The sequence below is a fragment of the Suncus etruscus genome, chromosome 12 (genome assembly GCF_024139225.1).
Source record: "Suncus etruscus isolate mSunEtr1 chromosome 12, mSunEtr1.pri.cur, whole genome shotgun sequence".
Lineage (NCBI taxonomy): Eukaryota > Metazoa > Chordata > Mammalia > Eulipotyphla > Soricidae > Suncus > Suncus etruscus.
The window spans coordinates 51781902-51797113 of NC_064859.1; the positions used below are offsets into that span (position 1 = coordinate 51781902).

The window sequence follows — 15212 nt, forward strand, 5'->3', positions numbered from 1 at the left end:
CATCGTACCCTGATACCCTACCCCTATCTACCCTACCCTACCTTATCCCTAAACTATTTCTCCAGCCCCTCAGTACAATCTTGATGTTATTACAACAGGCCTGTGTCAAGTACAAGATTACTGGGATCTTTGTCATAAGCCCGTAAAGCATCGATCAGCCTTACAAACCGCTTCAGGAGTCTTGGCTCAAACCTTTATCCTTCTAAAGGAAAGAAACCCGAATCCTTCCTGAACTCAAACCCCATTACAGACCTAGTCTGTAACTGTGGAGTGAAAGTCATTTTTGAGATTGTTGGGTGGGGGGCGGGATTCCGGAAACCTGGACAAAATGGAAAGCTTGATCTCAGAAAGAGGAGGGCGCACCGCGGACGCCCACAGGACCGTAGCGCGGAAAGGTCACCGGGGCGTGCCTGTCTCCAAGCCAGGGCGACCAGGCCGGGAGGGTCCCGGAGCTCGGGACGGAGCTCCCAGGGCGCCTTGCAAAGTCTTCCCGCAGGAGGGCAGTGCCGCCCGCCTTGGAGCGGATTTAGCCGTGGGAGGGGGGTGTGCAGCCGGAGCCGGACTTGTGGGGTTAAGTTGGAAAAAAGTTGGGGGATGCCTAAGGGGGGGGTGAAGGCGGGCCTCTAGCGGCTCTCGGGGGCTCGGTGGCGGGGTCTAGGGTCGGTGTCGGGAATGGGGAGCACCGTGGGGAAGTTCGGCCCCCGGAAGGTGTGAGCGCGCGGTGCGCAAATGCGCGTGCCAAAGTGAGTGTGGGTTGTGCGCGGAGGCGCACGGGTGTCAGCTTGCAGCCGGGGCTCCTCCCTCCGGGCCCCCTGCCCAGCCCAGCCCCGGGTCCCTCCTTCCTTCCCCGCTCGCCCCTCCCTGGCGGGCCAGGCGCTGGGACGGCCCCGGCGGAGCTCGGCGAAGGCGGCGGCGAGTTGGGGAGCCCCGGGCGCGGCGCTTCTGGAGGGGCCCGAGCCGAGCGTCCCCGCCCCGGCCGCGCGGTGCGAGGGGGACCCCCGCTTCCCGCCGGGCCACGCCCTGTCAAACTTTGTTGGGGGCTTGCGGGAGCGGAGCGCAGCTTAGCTCAGCGCAGCGCAGCGCGCGGGGCCCGGGGCGCGCGGGGCGCGCGGGGGCAGCGGCGGAGAGCGGCGGCCCCGGCCCGCGCGCGGCCCCACTATGCCCCAGCTCGGAGGCGGCGGCGGCGCGGGGGGCAGCGGCGGCGGCGGCGGCGGCGGCTCGGGCTCGGGAGCGGCCGGAGGAGGCGACGACCTCGGGGCGAACGACGAGCTGATCCCCTTCCAGGACGAAGGGGGCGAGGAGCAGGAGCCGAGCAGCGACAGCGCCTCGGCGCAGCGGGACCTGGATGAGGTCAAGTCGTCCCTGGTGAACGAGTCGGAGAACCAGAGCAGCAGCTCGGACTCGGAGGTAAGGAAGGAGGTGCCCGCCCGCGGGAACCCCGACCCGGCGCCCCCCGCTCACCACCACCACCACCCACCCACCCTCGCCTTTGTGTCTGTCTCCTCGGCAGGCGGAGAGGCGCCCGCAGCCCGCCCGGGACGCTTTCCAGAAGCCGCGCGACTATTTCGCCGAAGGTACGTGCGCTCCTCAGGGGCAGCCCCCCAACTCCGGGCCCCGAGGCGATCGGCGCACCCCCTCCCGACGCCGCCCGCTCCACCGGGGTCCCCGCAGGCCGTGCCCGAGGGTCCCCCACTTCTCCTGGGCCGCAGCCCATCGTGGGGCGCGCGCTGGGGGGCTATGCGGGGGAACCCGGGGGCCTCATTCCCTTGCCTTGGTCCCGCCCGCAGTGAGAAGGCCCCAGGACGGCGCGTTCTTTAAGGGGCCCCCCTACCCTGGGTACCCCTTCCTGATGATCCCGGACCTGAGCAGCCCGTACCTCCCCACCGGACCTCTGTCTCCCGGCGGGGCGCGCACGGTGAGTGAGCCTCCGTCGGGTCGCGCGAGTTGGGGACGGGGTGGATTTGCGGGGAGGCCTAGGCTGGAGAGTTGCGCCCCCCAACCCGGGCTGGGCGATGGGCTGGGGGATGGGCCGGGCCTTGGGGATCCCGGACAGAACTTGCTTTGCGAAGTTGAACTAGCTCGCTGCTCCGCCGGGGTGATATTTCGTCAAGTTGGTTAAAATCTTTTCTCTTCCCTCTGCTGGGACTAGGCTCTTGGGGTCCGCTTCTGGGGAATGCCTTGGCCTTCCCCCCAGTTTCTTTTTCTTTCTTGTTGCTCGTTTTCAAGGAGAACTTGGATTTGTGCCGACTTTTTTTGGGGGGAAGGGCGTGGGGGTCTCACTTTCCTTCTTGGAAGTCGCTCAGCTTTCCCTGGCACTCAGGCCACCTTGTCTCCCTCCCCAGCTCGCATTGCAATTGCAGTGGGCGACCCGGACCTGGAGCCGAAACAAGCTGGGGTGTCTGTCTGTGGTCCGCTTGTTTGCAGCACACCCCTTCCCTCCCCCCATCCCCCAGCTCTTGGCGCGGGGCCTCTCATTTGTGGGGGGGGGGAGCACTCAGGATTTTCAAGCTCGTCTCGAGGATTTCGAGGGTGACCCCAGGCATTCTCCAAGTTGAGGAACTTGGCTTTTTCGTCTTTTGTTGGCGGCTTTTCTCATTTAAAGCGAGCGCTACGACACTTTAAACCTGTTAATGGGTGCGCATTGTGTGCCTAGCGCTGGCATTTAGAGTGGTGATTAAGCAGATTGAACAGGCCGCAGACGACGTGCAAATGGGGTGGATCCCAGCGACCCCCTCGCTGGCTCTCCACTCCCGCCCCCCGCGGCGCGAGGGGCGCTGCCCCGGGACTTGGCCGGGCCTTTGTGTGCTCCGAGCTTAGCTGCCTTGGCACCCCGGGTTCGCCTACCCCGGTGCCACGGTCCGACCTGACGTCTCGGGCAGCGCCTGCCTCCCGCGTGCCCGGCTTCCCTCGCGTGGCTCCAGGGCATCAAGCGCACAGCGATGATTCTTGGTGCTTCCCGCCTCGAGTACCAGGGCCTGCTAACTGGCTGTGGATTCGGACGCAGTGTTTGGCTTCCTTGGACCGTCTAAGTTTATACTCAAGGTATCCCAAAGTAAAGATCCTCATTAAAGGTCTGCTGAAAGGACGTGCCCTGCTGTCATAGCCAGGGGTCCATGTGGAGTGTTTGCTCGCTGGCTGCGGGGCTGGCATGTGGGGGTGCGGATGGGTGGCTTTGGCCTAGGGAGATGGAAGGGGTCCCCTCCACCCTCACATTTGTAGCTGAGAAAGAAGGTCCTGTTGCTTTGTCCTTGCCCTGGAGAATCCTGGGTGGCTGGGGGGGGGGGGGTCCTGGTCATCGCTCCAAAGGCAGCTGCATTTCTGGCGCTGCTTTTTCTTATTCATGAAACACAAGGTGCAAGTTGCCAGATAACTTGGCGTGGGTTTTCGGGGCCCCACGAACCCTTGGGGCAGGCGTAGCTAAGCCCAAGTTTGGTTAGGTCCTGACACTGAGTGGGCTGTGCAGACACACACACACACACACACACACACACACACACACACACCCCAAGCATCAGAGCCCCCCTTTCCCCCTGAGATGTCTGGAAGGAGCAGAATGGGAGGTGCTCACAGTTGAGAATGGAAACTGATGACATCCCCACCAGACACACAACCCCTCTGGAACTGCTCCTTGCCTCGAACCTCCTCTGAGAGTGACCCACAAGTGCCGGCCTGCATCATTGCCTCCTGGGGATGCGCCTTTGTATGTCAGTCTCGTTTCCTCCTGCCATCCTGTGTCCTTCCTTCCGCCTGCCTCTAAGTGGTTTTCCAGAGCCTGGTGTTTGCTGGTACTGAGGCATCCTGATGGCTCAGTCTGGGCCTGTGGGCACTTTGGGGCTTTCCCACCTTCGGGCCTCTCTGCACCTCTTCCCTTGTCCTGCTGCCTTCTCTCCCACCATATTACTCTTTCCTGGTAAGCCTCCTTCTTGGACTCTATTAGTGTGTCTAGTCCCAGCCCATACTCAGTTTGTCTCCCGAGAACTTTTCCTTCCAGAAGTTCAATTCCCCACGTTATTCCGTGCCTAATATGCCTGGTTAGCAAGGTCTCGGACTGGGTCAGTTACTGCAGTGAAATCAACCTGCAAGGCAACGGAGGAGATACATGTGTGATTATCTCAGTTATAGACTTGAGGGGATGCTTATGTTTGTGATTCTCAATTAGGCACCAATGGCCCTCTGGGGGGGAGGGGGATCCTAGTCTGATAAAGTGAATGTCGGCATCTGAGCATGTGCGAATGGATAGCAAGGCTCTATCATAGGGTCTCTCACATCCCCAGGCCTTTTGGTTTGGTTCCATCTCAATGTTTCCCCACTGTAGGCGTTCCTTTTTTGTGGCCTGTGTGTGTTCTAAAATTGGGTCACCTCAGGGCTTTGTCGCTCAATGATTTTGGAAAATACCAAGCCAGAAGCTTAAGTGGAGAAGGGCTGGAACATTTTCAGGGTGCTAATGGGCCCTGGGAAGAGCAAGAGTAGTACAACTGTAGCATATGCGCCCATTGGCCTCATTCCTAATTCCCAATTCCTTAGTTCTGTATCTCCCCCCCCCCCTTACCTTTGCCCTCCTCTCTAAGAACTGTGAGGCTGGGAAGTGGCCTCTTCCTGAGGCTCTTTAGAGAAGAGGTTCCCCTTAATCTGGGGTGTGTGCCAAGCCTCTGAGCTGTGATTCATTCTCATCTGGAGTCTAGGGGTCCCTAGGAAGAGAATAATTGCCACGAACCCTTCTCTCCTTCAGATTGTTATCCCCAAATTCATGAAGAGGAGCCGCGTGTGTGTTTACTGAGTGGTTGGTTACCTTGGAGCCTGTTGACTAAAATTTTTTTTTTTTTTTTTTTGGTTTTTGGGTCACACCCGGCAGTGCTCAGGGGTTATTCCTGGCTCCATACTCAGAAATTGCTCCTGGCAGGCACGGGGGACCATATGGGACGCTGGGATTTGAACTGATGACCTTCTGCATGAAAGGCAAACACCTTACCTCCATGCTATCTCTCCAGCCCGACTAAAATTTTGTTAGGAAAGAAATGTAAGTCCACCCAGAAGACTAGATGGATTTCAAAAATAGTTGAAGACTCCTAAGAGCCGAAAAGAACATTTTGCTTGTGGTTTGGAGAGTGAGCTGCAAAGCGATTGAGTAGTTGGCCTGTGACTATACATGAATGCAAGTTAATTACTTGGGAAAAGAACATTTCTAAGGTGGAATGGTGAGCTGAGTTATGATTTTAGCCTAATTTGGAAATTTAGGAGATGCTCTGGGCCACCGGTTTATTCAGATTATCTTCTTCACATAAATTTCTGTGTGGACTAGGTCTTTTCCCACGTTTGCTTGTTGTTTTTATTCCTGTTTGTTTTAGAGTTACTATGAGCAGGGCACAGAGCCTATTCCTGACTGTTCAGGCATCACTTTTGGCAAGGCCCAGAGGACCTATATGATACCAGGCATTGGACCCTATTTGGCTGTGTGCAAGACTACTTAGCCACTGTACTATTATTCCTCCAAACCATAAACTTGTTGGGGTTTGGGGGGGGGTTAGTTTTTTTTTGTTTGTTTGTTTTTTGGACCACACTCGGTGATGCTCAGGGGTTACTCCTGGCTCTGAGCTCAGAAATAGCTCCTGGCAGACTCGGGGGACCATATTGGATGCCAGGATTTGAATCACCATCCTTTGGCATGCACTGTCCGCCCTGGATCGGCTGCATGCAAGGCAAAAGCCTTACCATTTTTCTATCTCTCTAGGAGGGGGGATAGTTTTTGACTTTTTGCTGGGGGGGGGGGTTATATCTGGTAGTGCTCAGAAATCACTCCTCATAGTGAGCTGGGACGAACCATATGGACTGCTTGGGATCAAGCTCAGGTCAGCTACACAAAAGGCAAATGCTTTCCCCACTGGCCTATTGCTCCAACTTCCCCATGCTAGTTTGTTTTTAAGTCTGTTTGCTCTTGTTGCTTTCCACGCTCAAACTTCCAATAATCCTTAATGCTCCTGGGGGTGGGGGCTTTCTCCCATGGCACAGTGAAGAACCCAGGCTGTAACCTTTGTGTTCATGTGGAGAAGTTGTCTGTCGAAGTTGTCTGTAAAAGTCAAGTCAATTTTTTTTCATTTGTTAAAAGATAAGCATGCTGCTTTTGGTAAAATTCTTTTAAGCCATTTCATCTAAATATAACTTTTGTTCCATGTTTTTTTCTAAATATAACTCGAGGTTTAATGAGGGCTTTTCACATGGCTGAGCTTTCGTGTGGGCTTGTTTTGTGTTGCCCAAGTTTTGTCCCTTAGCTTGCTGGTGTGACAGTTACAGACTCTGCAAAGGCACAGATTCCTATCAGTCGTTTTTCTTGGGTAGGTAGATCTGCCAGGGTATAATTTGTTTGCTTTGTATAAATGTGGAAGTTGGCCATCTCAATCTTCTTTTATTTTACCTCTGGAATTCTTTCTTTGTTTTTGGGCCACACCCAGTGTTGCTCAGGGGTTACTACTGGCTCTGCTCAGAGCTCACTCTGGCAGGCTCAGGGGGCCAAGTTGGGGTTGCGTGCAGGATAAACTTCCTCCTTGCTGTATGTACTATTGCTCTAGCCCCATCTCTTGGAATTCTTGAGGAGAAAAAATTGTACAAACTTGAAGTTTTTCACCCGGCGGTGCTCAGGGGTTACTCCTGGCTGTCTGCTCAGAAATAGCTCCTGGCAGGCACGGGGGACCATATGGGACGCCGGGATTCGAACCAACCACCTTTGGTCTTGGATCGGCTACTTGCAGGGCAAACGCCGCTGTGCTATCTCTCCGGGCCCAAACTTGAAGTTTTTACTGTACTTTTGTATTGGTTCCTTTTGGAGTAAAGTTGAACTGAAAAGATTGCATAATGGTTAGGGGGCTTGCCTGGCATATGGCTATCCTAAATTTAATCCCTGGTATCCTGTAAGGTCCCCTAGAGGAAGACCAGTGTGGGCCAAAAAGAAATGGAAGGAAGGAAGGAAAGAAGGAAGGAAGGGAGGGAGGGAAGGAGGGAGGGAGGGAGGAAGGGAGGAAGGAAGGAAGGAAGGAAGAAAGGAAGGAAGGAAGGAAGGAAGGAAGGAAGGAAGGAAGGAAGGAAGGAAGGAAGGAAGTTTGTCTTCCTTTTGTCCCATGTTGCTGCTGCTGTTACTGTTGGTGCTAGGTAGGGCCATGGCTGTGGTGAATTTGAGGTTCTTGGTCATATTAGTGGGGTCCTGGCTAAACCTACTGGCACCCATAGCAGAGATGAGGTATGACCTGGGAATAGGACTTGGCCTCACACTTGCAAGGCAGGTACTGTTGCCAGTGAAGCTGGACCTTGGTGGGCACCTTGGAGATAGTGCGGGGATGTGTACCTGATCTTCCCCTGCCCTCCGAACATCAGCGCCATGTGGTCCTAGGTCCTCTGAGCACTGTCATGGTGGCTCCTGGCTCCATGGGGATAGAAGAGCACATCCAAAGAGCTGGCACTGAGTCACCAACCTTGCTGGGAATGGCCTCTGTCCCCTGTGATAGTCCTTGGGAGCCCCACACAAAGAAATAAATACAAAATAAACAAATTAATTTGTTAGTTGGTATGTGGAGGTGCAGGTATAATCCTGGGTGCCCAAAGGCCCCATCTCTTCCCCCAACACTTCCCTGGTGTAATTCCAAAACAAAGATAAACAAAGATGTAGCTCTTCCAGTTCATCTGGTGTGTACTGGAGGGAGGAGGCAGTTATAGACAACAGTTAAGGGAAATGTGGAATTTTAGAGGAGTTAGACTCAATTTTGCTCTAAGAGATTTAAAAATTGAGTCCAGAGGGCAGAGTTAAGGGTCATTAAAACTCACAGCTGATGAAATAGTACAGTGGCTTTAGGCACTTGTCTTGCTTTCTCAGCCATCCTGGGTTTGATCCCCGGGATTACACCTGGTTCCCTGAGCAGTCCCAGGCGTGATCCCTGAGCACAGGTCTAAGAGTAAACCCTAAACACTGGTTGTGAACTGACTCTCCCCACCTGCTTTGCTCTCCCCATCATTAAAGTCCAGAGAAGAATGTTCAAAATTGAAGCAATTTAGATAGAATTGCTTCAGACTGACCTTAGAAAGGAATAGTAAGTTGATTTGTTTTCCTTTTGGGCCACACATGGTGATGCTGTGGGTCACTCCTAGCAGTGCTCTGAGAACCCATGTGGGGCTGGGGATCAACTTATTCCAGTATGCGAAGCAAGCTCTTACCTTGGCCTGCACAGGACACTTTAAAAGTGCAGGGTTGTAGAGATTCATTAGGCAATTGAAGATGCATATTCCTTGCATGGGACAACCCTGGTAATAGACCCTGCACCACACAGTACCCAGAGCATTGTTGTCACCCTGAAAGCCTCTGAGTGACCCAGGTAATTCTGATGCCAAGTAGCACCACAACCCTGTGCCCAAGCATTGATTGAACAACCAGTCTGAGTGGAGCCAAGAATCAGTAGAAGTGGCTCCAATCCCTGAGCACCACTTGGGAGTCCAGAGTAGAACAGAGCTGGAACTCAAGACATTCTTGGATTCAAACTCATTCTTGTTCATTCCTCAGAAACTCGAAAAAAGTGTTGAGAGGTGTTCAGGGAAGTGGACAGAGTTCCTTCTCATTCCCATCTTGAGGTAGAAGTCAGGAAGAGCAAAGGTGAAAAGTTCAGGGCTATTTGGGGCAATAGAAATGATTCCATCTGCCTGGAAGGAAGGACACAGAAGGCCCCGAATGCCAGGGGTGGAATCTGATCTTTTACACGAAGCAGCAGAGAACCATCGAAAGTTGTGCTGGGATGTGATGTGACTCATCGGTGAGCTTAGGAAGATGCCGGGGAATAGGATCCGGAAGGAGCACGAGAGAGAAACCCCACAGGCATTCAGGAGGAGGTGAAGGTTCAGGCAGGAGAGGCTGGGGTGCTGGGAGGGGGGCTCAGGCAGACCTGATGAAAAGGCATCCCACTCAGACATGGTTTTGTGTAGTGCTGGCAGCTGGGTGACTTTGGGCATCAAAATGCAGTTTGGTTGCATTCAGGCGCAGATATTAGGATGTGATTAGGGATGAGAAATGATTGACAATCATGTAGCAAAAAGTGTCCAATAATGTACTTCTGGGAAGTGGGGTTATGTCTTTGTTTTGTATAATGTTCTTTCCTAATGGATTGAATTGAAGACTGATGAAATAAATTTGTTGTCAAACCTTGACACTTGGAAATGAAGGAAAGGGGGTGGGAGAAAGGGGTGGGGGAATGCAAGAAGAGGTACCTCTTCATAATTGTTTTGTTTGAAGGCTACACCCAGCAGGGCTTGAGGCTGGGCTTGGGATCACTCCTGGTGAGACTTGGGGGACTGAATGAGATAGTGGAAATTGAACCCAGATCACCTGTGTGCCTTTGGTTTTTGGTCACACCCGGCAGTGCTCAGAGATTACTCCTGGCTCTATGCTCAGAAATCGTTCCTGGCACACTCGGGGGACCATATGGGATGCCGGGATTCGAACCACCATCCTTCTGCATCTACCGCTGTGCTATCTCTCCTGCCCCCTCATTGTTCAATTCTTTTGTGTGTGTGTGTGTGGGGGGGGGGGTTAAACCTGGCAGTGCTCAGGGGTTATTTCTGGCTCCAGGCTCAGAAATTGCTCCTGGCAGGCACGGGGGACCATATGGGACGCCGGGATTCGAACCAATGACCTCCTGCATGCAAGGCAAATGCCTTACCTCCATGCTATCTCTCTGGCCCCATTGTTCAATTCTTGACTGAGATTCAGAAAAATGTAAGAAATGCTCAGATCTCTCAATGTCAGATACCTTGAAGGGTCTAAAATAAATTTTAGAATCCTAAAAGTTTCCTTTTCATTGTGAATGACCTACCAGTTTACATGGGGAGAATGAGCATGTAGTTTAAAAATATGGTTCAGGGCCTGGAGACATAGCACGGGGCGTTTGCCTTGCAAGCAGCCAATCCAGGACCAAAGTGGTTGGTTCGAATCCCGGTGTCCCATATGGTCCCCCGTGCTTGCCAGGAGCTATTTCTGAGCAGACAGCCAGGAGTAACCCCTGAGCATCTCCGGGTGTGGCCCAAAAACCAAAAAAAAAAAAAATATGCTTCAGGGGCCAGAGAGATAGGACGGAGGTAGGGCATTATTTGCCTTGCAGGTAGAACAGTGATTCGATTCTGGCATCCTGTATATTCCCCCGAGCCTGCCAGAAGTGATTTCTGAGTGTAGAGCCAGGAGGAACCCCTGAGCGCTGCCAGGTGTAACCCAAAAACCAAAAAAAAAAAAAAAAAAAAAAAAAAAAAAAAGCTTCAGAAGCTGGGGAAAGAGTCCAAAGATTGGAGCTCATGCTTTGCATGCCCGAACCTTGGGTTCGATGCTTGTCTCTGCATGGTCCCTCAAATGCTCCAGGAGCATTTCCCCCTAAGCACTACAAGTGTGTCCCCCTTCAGAATTGATACTTTAAAGCTTTAGAATCAAATAAAAATGATTTTAACTAATCTTGGCCTTTTCTAGACATTTTTTAATCAATAAAGTGGTAAGTAGCAACTAGGAGAGCTCAATATAGGAAATGAGATCATACTCTCTTTCTCACACTGAATCCAGCTGCTTAGTCTTGGGTCTTGTTATAAAGGAACAAAATATTGTTCAGGTAGGGCCTGAACAATAGCACAGCAGGTAGGGCATCTTACTTGAATGTGGGACCTGGATCCATCTCCTGAGCCTACTAGGAGTGATTCTTGAGTTACAGAGCCAGGAGTACCCCCTGAGCATCAACAGGTGTGGTCCAGAAACCAAACCAAAACTCAGTCAGACATTCACCCTAATTGGGAAAATCAAACAAATCATAAAATGCACAGAAAAAACTCAAGACTACTAACACAAGTTAGTTTTCAATACACATTGAAAATTATGGCCAACCTCCCAGGTAATCCCCCAAAAAAAGAACATAATTTTGGGGCCAAAGCAATATTACAGTGAGTTGGGGGTTAGATCTTCAAAATTCTTTATGGTTTCCTGAGCTCTGCTAGATGTGGCCATCCTGCCTCGTCCACAGGGGGGAAAAAAATAATTTTAGGCTTCCCTTCCCAAATTAGCAAAGATTTTATCTAAAGGTCCAGAAGCAAATAAAAGAAAAATAAAAGTTGAGTCCTAATTTGCTGTTCTTCTAAGTGTACATAATGCCATCTCGTTTCGAGAGCACTTGGCAGTGGCTCCTAAAACCTAACATTTGTCATCGTTTCTGACCAGCTAGGAAGTAGATACTTGCTGCTCCTATTTCATTGCTATGCAAACAGACTTGTAGAGGTCAAGTATCTTGCTCAAGGTCACATTGCTGGTTATTGAAGGCGCCAAGGTTTGAACTTGATTATGAGTCCAAAGTCTAGGCCCTTTCTTCACTGTGACTCTCCCACATGTAGGCTGGTAGAACTGGTCCCTCCTCCTCTCCAGAGAAGGGAAGTTGAACTTTGTTTCTTGGTTCAAAAATCCTGCTGTGAGTTATCAGATGGGTGGAGGGTGGGTAGATTTGTTCAGACTTTACAAATTGGAAATGTCCCTTCCCAAATAAACAGCTCTGGCAATGAGTGAGTGTGACTCAAGTTCCTTCCGCCACTCAGCACTCTAGAAGTGTTAAATAACCTCTAGTGGGTGACCCCAGGAACTGTTAAATCCCTTTTTAGAGGAAGAAGCGGCCTCTAACATTTGGATTTGGGGGCCTGTATTTCCCTTGTTGAAGTTGGTGAGGCTTGGAGAAAGATGTATGTCTGGCTGAAAGGAGGAGGAGGAATAAATCGACTACCCCAGCAATTTGGGTTACAGAATAGTTTGTTGAATTTAATAGGCCAGATTTCGTGAACCGTGTGTGCAAATATTATTGCCTTGCTCTTAGGTTTGTAAAATGTCTTATAAGTTCGTTGTTTTGTGAACATTTGTGTAGAGAATTATTTAGGTAAGGGCAGAGAATGGATTCATCTTTTCCCTCATGACCTTTTTCTTTTTGTATTTTATGTGATTCAGTCTTTTCCCTTCAGTTTCCAAATTGTCTTTTTCTGAACCCATGGTGGGAGATTAGCAAGAGGGATTAAGAGTCTGGTTGGTTAAAAAAAAATTGGGGAAGGCATTGCAAATTCTAGCTAAATCATCCTGGTAGGTTGCAAGAACTTAGTGATAGAATTGCTCTATACCTTATTAAGGAATGGCCCCAGCCATTCTTTCTGGGAATGACCATAGAAAATATATAGAAAAACAGAAAGGCATAAATACCTGTCAGAAGAAAAGGGATCAAATAAGAAAGAAAAACACATGAAGTAGAAATATATTGCTATGGAAAATGGAGAATTTGCAAATTCAGATTTGTTGGCAGTAGTGATTTCTGATGTTTGGGAGGTCATTGTTCTCCCTTAATTCCAAAGAGGATTAAAATCAATTGGATTTATCCAAATTCCAGGGTGGGCTGGGTGCTTCTCCCTGAGATTCTTATGCAAGGACTCTGCCGGGAGCCCAGAGCCCCATGAGCCAGGAGAAATTACCCAGAGGCTGCCCAGTCAGATGTGCCAAGAGCAGTCATAGACTAGGGCTGCTGCTCTTGTCTACAAGGGTAGATCACTTGGCAGTACAACACTGGGTTCCAAATAACCAACTGGGGAGTAACTCCTAAGCACTGCTGTGTGGTATAGTTCCCCCTTCAAAAAATTTCTACTAAAAAAATTTTTGTTTTTGTTTATTGGGCCACATCAGCAGCACTCAGGGGTTACTCCTGGCTCTGCACTCAGAAATCACTCCTGGCAGACTCAGGGGATTATATGGAATGCTGGGAATCAAACCCAGGCCCACCAGATTGGCCACATACAAGGCAAATGCCATACCACTGTGCTATTGCTCCGGTCCCAAAAATTATTTTTTTGTTTATTTTTGGGTCACACCCAGTGGTACTCAGGGGTTATTCCTGGCTCTGCGCTAAGAAATCACTCCTGAAAGGCACAGGGACCATATGGGATGCCAAGATTCGAAAGACCTTCTGTCCTGATTGGTTGTGTGCAAGGCAAGTGCCCTACTATTGTGCTATCTTTCCGGCTCTAAAAATTACTATTAAATTTTTCTGGGCCATACTTGGTGGTGCTTGGAGTTTTCTCTTAACATTGTGCTTAGGGATCACTCCTGACAGACTTGGGGGTCTTATGGGATGCCAGGATTTGAACTCAGGTTGGCCATATACACACAAGGCAAGCATCCTGCTTGCTGTACTGTTCTGGCCCTTTCAAAAAAACTCGATTAAGCCCTACCTCCTTCACTTCTGGTAGGTGATTCAACATTTGTTGAAAGTTGGGAGCAGGAATATTTAAACATCACTATTGGAACAAAAAAATAAAATAAAAACAAAAAACAGCCCAGGGCACTATCACACCATTTTCTACTGTTTCTGCCTTGAACTCTTGCACATCCGATAGTATCTAGTATCTCTATTATCACTTTCTTGTCCCCGGGAGGCTGAGAGCGGTAAATCAGGGCACACTCTCCTCTGTAGGTGAAAGAGCCCGTAGTTAGGCACAAAGATAGTTTCCCTCTGCTTGTCAGAGTTGACTGGCAAAGGAAAGTGATAAATGATAAAGGCCTCCCCTGACCCCATCCCTAGAAATGCTGTGTTCAAGGGAAAGGTGGGGCCTGAGGATGGTCTCTTTGCTTTCATGCCTCTGGGGCATTTCCAGCTCTTCAGTGCACTTTGCTGCTTTGCTGGGCTTGGCTTTGCCTTCAGGCTGCTCTTTGAGGGTGTTAGAGATTGTTCCTGGCTGCCTCAGTCTTCCTTTGAAAGCCTTTCTCTTTTCCCTGTGGTTTCCTTCTCACTTCTTGATGTGGAAACTTGGTTTCTTAGCAGTTAATGTGGTTCACTCACTCAGTTGCCTGCTTCAACTCTTGCTCTGCCCCCATTCGTGCATATGCATCATTTATTTAATACGTAAATAGAGGATAATCCGTGTGTAACAATTCTATTGCTTATTTAAATTGTTCTACATGGGCTTTGCGGAGGGTAGGTATAGAGAGTATTAGAGATCTATGAGGTGAAAACACTTGATATTTCTTATTGTGTTGTTGGACTACACCTTGCAATTATTTTTTTGGGGGGGGTCACACCCGGCAGTGCTCAGTGCTTACTCCTGGCTCTATGCTTAGAAATCCCTCTTGGCAGGCTAAGGGGACCATATGGGATGCCGGAATTCAAACCATCGTCCTTCTGCATGGAAGACAAAGGCCCTACCTCCATGCTGTCTCTCCGGCCCTACACCTGGCAATTCTTAGTGGTTACTCCTGGCTCCGCATTCAGGGATTATTCCTGGCATAAGGTTCCTGGAATCTTATGAGGTATCAGAGATCGAGCCCAGGTTGAATGCACATAAGGCAAGCATCCTATCTGTTGTCCTATTATTCTGGCCCCAGTGGCCAACAATTCTGGGGTTTGGGCCACACCTATTGGTGCTCAAGGGCTCTCAGGTGGTGCCGGGGCTTGAACTGGCACCTGCCATGTGCAAGGCAAGCATAGTCATTCCTGTGCAGCTTAGGCTCTATTTTAATAAACTTTTTTTATATGGGAAATAGTTAAATTGTATCATTAAGGGAGATTCAGAAATATTTAAAAAATATATCACTTCAGAGGCCGGAGAGATAGCAAGGAGGTAAGGCGTTTGCCTCCCATGCAGGAGGTCGGTGGTTTGAATCCTGGCATCCCATATGGTCGCCTGTACCCGCCAGGAGCAATTTCTGAGCATAGAGCCAGGAGTAACCCCTGAGTGCTGCCGGGTGTGACCCCCCCCCCAAAAAAAAATATATATATATATCACTTCAGCATTTATTTGTACTATATAGTCTTAGTTTCTTTTCATGAAATTTCTAGGTTTTACGAATTCTTCATTAAATTGCTCCTACTGATGTCTTGTAGCAAAAGGCAAGTGCCCACCCAGTTATACTGTCTCAGGTCCTAGCAGAAACAGTTTTGGAGGGGACTCTGGATAGTGAAGCAGGTAAGGCATGGCATTTGCTTTGCGTGTATCCTGCCTGGGTTGGATTTCGAGCACCCCAGAAAGCCCCTTGGGTTCCACCAGGAGTGATTCCCCAAGCACAATGATGCTTTTCAAGCATCAATAAAATTTCTTTTTCTTTTTTTTGAGGGGGGATTTGGCCACACCCATTGACATTCAGGGGTTACTCCTGGCTATGCACTCAGAAATTGCCCCTGGCTTGGGACCATATG

The 15212-nt window shown here is 50.2% G+C and overlaps 1 protein-coding gene across 1 annotated transcript in view; it reads left to right on the forward strand.

Moving 5' to 3' along the window:
* The first annotated feature begins 1158 nt into the window (after positions 1-1158).
* TCF7L1 (transcription factor 7 like 1) overlaps positions 1159-15212 on the forward strand; it is a 173992-nt gene continuing 159938 nt past the window's right edge. The window contains exons 1-3 of the mRNA XM_049784921.1: positions 1159-1407; positions 1511-1574; positions 1788-1915. Of these exons, the coding sequence (XP_049640878.1) occupies positions 1159-1407; positions 1511-1574; positions 1788-1915 (441 nt within the window). The remainder of the gene's footprint in view (positions 1408-1510; positions 1575-1787; positions 1916-15212) is intronic.